The sequence below is a fragment of the Gobio gobio genome (genome assembly GCF_949357685.1).
Source record: "Gobio gobio genome assembly, chromosome: 2".
NCBI lineage: Eukaryota > Metazoa > Chordata > Actinopteri > Cypriniformes > Gobionidae > Gobio > Gobio gobio.
In genome coordinates, this window is record NC_137098.1 from 49,014,253 (window position 1) to 49,019,579 (window position 5,327).

General features: G+C 37.3%; 1 protein-coding gene across 1 annotated transcript; it reads right to left on the reverse strand.

Annotated features, from left to right (window-relative positions):
• Positions 1-462: 462 nt before the first annotated feature.
• On the reverse strand, positions 463-2,452 carry LOC307118249 (intelectin-like; the record flags this gene model as incomplete). The annotated part of the gene is made up of 6 exons (XM_079803813.1): positions 463-615; positions 1,121-1,224; positions 1,444-1,564; positions 1,686-1,844; positions 1,980-2,227; positions 2,308-2,452. 6 exons carry the CDS (start codon positions 2,450-2,452, stop codon positions 463-465), a joined length of 930 nt encoding a protein of 309 aa, XP_079659939.1.
• Positions 2,453-5,327: the final 2,875 nt, after the last annotated feature.

A 5,327-nucleotide genomic window follows, 5' to 3' on the forward strand; every position in this document is an offset into this window, starting at 1 on the left:
CCAACTTTCAACATTTAGTTTTCAAAAGCATATAAATGAATCCTGCAAGAAAAAATAAATGTTAGTTGATTAATTAAAACATTTCTCCAATAAAAAATGTATTCATAAAAAATTGTCAAAGTATCTTGTAGACTAGAAGTTAAACTGAAGTAAATGTTGACTTTGAGGTCCGAACAGTATTGACAACTGGTTTTATTTGAACATTATGCATTTGTATCCACTTTTGAACAGTTGTAAAAAGAAAACCATGAACATTCATAGTTGTTTGTGAACTAGCAAAAGATCAATATTTTTTTTCAGTTACAATCATATGTATTCTTAGATTACAAATCAATATAAAGGATATATAAATTGTAAAGAAATACATGCTCAAATAATTGTGTAACATTCAGGTGTTAATCAAAATGTGGAATATCTTGCAAAGAAGGAAAGGAAGCTGGCGATTTTAGACTGATTGGAGTGTCAGCGATAAAAGAGAAGCACGGCTGCTTCGGTTATCTCTTTGGAAGCACTCCATCCTGCATTAATACCATAGCCATCCCAGTCGAAACCTGCAAAGTCTCCACACTGTCTAGGGGCCCCTTCAGGAAAGTGTCCACCTCCACCAATACAGAACTGCAACAAATATGAGTAGATTACTAACAACAAAACATACATACACTCTAAAAAAAAAGGCCCGTAATCATAGGGGAACCTTTTTTAGTGCTATATAGCACCAATTTTGGTGCTTCAGTGGTTCTTCAGCGGTTCTTCAGAGGTGCTATATAGCACCTTAGTCAAAGAACCGGTGAAGAACCGCTGAAGAACCTCTGAAGAACCGCTGAAGAACCACTGAAGCACCAAAATTGGTGCTATATAGCACTAAAAAAGGTTCCCCTATGATTACGAGCCAAGAACCATTTTTGGTGCAATATAGAACCTTTTTTTTTTTTAGAGTGTATGCACTTCTTCAAATGACATTGGTGCACTTGATTTATTTCCATTGGAATATATTACTATCAATGCATATACTATTTATACACACTGTAATATGAATTATTGTCTGTGGTGATTAACAGCATGTCACAAATGCTGTGCATAGACATTCATTTGTTTAATCCAGAATATTTTTTTAACTCACGTGTTCAGTGTTACAGTTGATTGGTTTGACACCAGAACAAAGAGCCGAGGCTGCCCTTTCAGTATTGAAGACTCTGAATGTGATGAATCCAGGCGTAAAATGTGCTGTGAAAAATGCACAGAACATATCATTGATGATAATCTGTCATGCACACATGGCTGTTATTCATCCAAGTGAGTGGATCTCAACGATGATGATGCCTTGTCAATTGTACACCATCACTTAATAACACACAGATTCTCTGACTGTTAATTGATGTAGCCACTTTCATTAAAATATTTGAAAAATATTGGCTGGGTAAATTAAGGGGGAAAAAGCCTTACTTCTTGAATTGGGGCCATACAGATTTTTGTTGTATTCCGCATTTCCAGTATCATACACTATTGGAATAGCAGGCCCGTTATCAGTGAGGCATGCCCCTATTCCAAACCTCACAGGGAATTTCTGGGAAAATTGAAAGGGAAAAATAAAATAAATGGCAAAAAAATATTTTGAGTTTTTGTAATTTCAAAAAATTTAATTTTTATGAATGTTTTAAAACCAAAATTGTTGAAGTTTATCTGACCTTGAATAAATTATAAAGGTTTTCCCCATAGAGAGTTAAGAAGTGATTCTCAGTGTGGTATCGCAGGAGGGAGGTAGAGGACCAGAAGTCCAACTCCATATTATTAGGAACATGCCACACAGACACATCTTTTGCCGCAATGTCAAAGTATCCAGGATTCTGTCACAGAAAGGAAACAGGCTGTCATTTCAGATTCTAGATAAACATCCTTTGATCATTACTCTATTGTCATAGTGTCCTTTCTGTTGCTTCTATTGAACTATGGCTGGAAAACCGTAAATGTAATAAAAATACCTTATAATCATCACTTGTAGAGGCATCAGCAGTTCCAAATGTGACTGTGTTTGCCCATGCCCCGTCACCATCAGGCCAGTTTGGGCTACTGCCCTGCTGACTAGACCAGCGATCACCTACAGTACATTTTCCATACATGTTGTTTTCATGAACACTGGCAACCAGCGTCCAGCCTCCACCAGCAGTGGTCATATCACAGAATGTCTGGTAAAGGACCCCTCTTGATGTGTTCAGATAGTATAGGCCATCTGTTTGGACAGAAGCACTCCTGAGTCACTTAAATGCAGTTGTTGCTTAAGATAAAATATATATTTTTAAATGAGCGTACCATCATAAACCTGATACTTTTCATGAAGTTCTTTGCAGCTTCGAGCAGTATATTTAATTCTGTCCTGAGGTATTGCATTTATATGTGGTGCTTCTTGTTGATCCACTGCGATGTGAGACAAAGGTTTGGAGGATTGTGATAACATTTTAAGATAAATTCATTTCAATTAAAAACAATTATTACTTACGAATTTTATGTGGTGCTTCTTGTTGATCCACTGCAATATGAGACAAAGATTTAGTGGAATATATTGTGATAACATTTTAAGATAAATTAATTTCAGTCAAAAAATGTATTAGGCTACTTACAAATGATTACACTTGCAGTCTCACAGAGCCATACATTCAGTGCGAGACTGAAAATGATCCCTAGAAACTTTTTTGTAAACATGGTCTGCAAACAAAAGGAGAAAGGTTCTTCACAATTACAATAAAACATTATTTTAAGATTACATTTGTATGGTACACAGATTCTTACATTTGTTTATTGTCTTGTGTTTCTCTCCTCTGAGTTTTGGCTTCTGGGCGGGTCAGAGAATAAAGCTCAGGCATACTTTCCCAGGACTACTTATACTCAGGAGCGGAACGCGAAGAATTAAGGATATAGGCTACCTGAGTGAGTGAGTGAGTGAGTGAGTGGAACGCGGAACGCGGAACGCGAAAAAAATGATATCTGAGACTAGCGGAACATGTTGGCGACTGGAAAAGTTTTTTTATTCGGCTCTGGAATTTGAAAAGGAAGTTTTCCGGCTTTGGCTTGTCAAAAAACAACAACTGACATTTCTCAAATATTTTTTTTTTATTGTTTCACAGCAGAAGAAATAAAGTCATACAGAGCTAGAACAACACGGGGGTTCCGTAAATTATGACAACATTTCATTTTTGCTGAACTGTCCTATTAAAAAAAACACCAAAAAAAAACACCTAAATTATGTAGGGGTGAGCGGGGCACATCCTAACGTGGGTTTAGATGTAACACACTTGTTTTAAATACTTCCACATAGGCTAGCATGATCAAACTTAGTGTAGCCTATTTAGGCTACTAGTTGCCATATCAACATTATTTAGAGAGAAAATTGCGCCAAAATTAAAACATCTTTGGAAGATTTCACTGAACATTTATTTAACCATATAGCAAAAGTAAATTTCTAACTTAAGTGTATTTTTCATCTCTGTTTTTGTCTTAATTAATTATTAGGCTATAGCCTACAAATCGCATTATTTTATTATTTTATTTTATTTTATTTTAATCTTATATCTGTTATTTAACAGTTGAGACAGTTCTTTAATGCTGATCTAACCAGCAGAAGACACGAGCCGGATTTAAATCCCAGTTGTTGCAACCCATTCTCACTCCCAAGGCAGCATGGTCAAGTGCCTATGGAAGGCCAAGAGGGCCAAAAACATGTGACTTTGAACACATCAACAACACGTATTTAACACGTGTTGTTTGCGCATGACATATAAACCATGTGTATTTCACGTGTTAAATACACATAAAATACGTGTTAAATACACGTAAAATACACGTGTTAAAAATCAGTTTGAACGGGTCAGTGTCATTGGCTGCTGAAGACTTGGGTCTAACCATTTCTATGAGCTTAGGGGGGTGTACCATTCATAGACTAGGCTACCACCATAGATCAGCATTATTCAGTCTATTTATTTGGTTCTTTTTTTGTGTAGCCTATAGAAATAATATATTTAAATTGCAGTTTTATGAAAATTAGATAAAAATAAAATTTCCTTGATTTTCTCCACTCATGCCTTTTTGTAGATAAACTAGGGCTGTCAACGTTAACGCGTTAACGCATGCGATTATTTTAAAGCCCTTAACGCGTTAAAATAATTTAACGCAATTAGCGCAAATCACTTACAGAAGTACGTGAGGCTGCGGCATTAACAAAATTTTACGTCACGCAGTTAGATGACCTTAGATGTCGGGAGTTTATCACAATCACACTGAGCATCTTCAAGCACCTGTAACCCTGGAGGAAATGTCCATTCTAACTCTTTAACCCGATTCTGCTTCTCTGTTTGTGATCAGGCCATTTTAAGCCATTAAACTCTGGAAAAGTTTTCAGTGATACAGTAATCAAATTAATTCAAACAAAGGGGTTGATTTCTGAGGGGGTTTTTTTGCGTCTCCGTGTGGTCCTGTTCGGTATCGCAGCTTGACTCGTCTAAAATGAAAACAATCTCGTTGTTGTTGCTCTGTACACATAAGCCGCGTTTCCACCGCGGTAACTTTCCCCAGGAACTAGGGGGTGGTACTCGGTGTGTTTCGACCGCAGGAACCAGGGTCCAAATAAAGTTCCGTGTAAAGATTTCCCCCTCAAAACGGCCCTGCTTGCGAGGTAGTACTTTTTCAAAGTTCAGGAACTTTCTGGGGTGGGACTTGGCCGCTGTACATGCTTATTGGTTGAGCTAATGCAGAATTTTATTTCAACCTAAAAGTCTGTTGCGGTGCATGCAGTAAGAGTTGCTTGCTATTCGAATCAACAATGGAGTTAAAAAAAACATGACAGATGGACCGACAACGAGTTTCAGGTTTTTATTAAGTGTATGTGTGGGTTGCACTAAAGATTTTTTAGCCTGTCGTCAGTTCACCCTCCGCCTGTGCTGCTTGATCAGCTCTATAATTCTAACGTTTTTACTGCGTAATAAATCTGTGTTTAAAATTAAGGGGTGCAACAACTCAATTTAACAAATCCTTAATTAGCTTTATTTCATCCTTATTTGGTGCAACTCACCCTATAGTGTTTTTCACGTTAAGTGTTTTAAAAACGTCCCGCTGATTTTAGTGATTGAAATACTGCAGCAGGTGCTGTATGTGGATCATAAGTGGCCAAAACATGCATCTTGTTCACATATTTTTGTTTTAAGATGGAAATTTGACAGTCTTGTGCTGCAGTTCAATGGAGTTCTTTGGCGGTTTTGCCCTCTAAGGCTCCACGACAGTCAAGCAGGGGCGGGGCCAAAATGTAATTGGCCACCCCAAGTGCGTGACTTTGGGCTTCT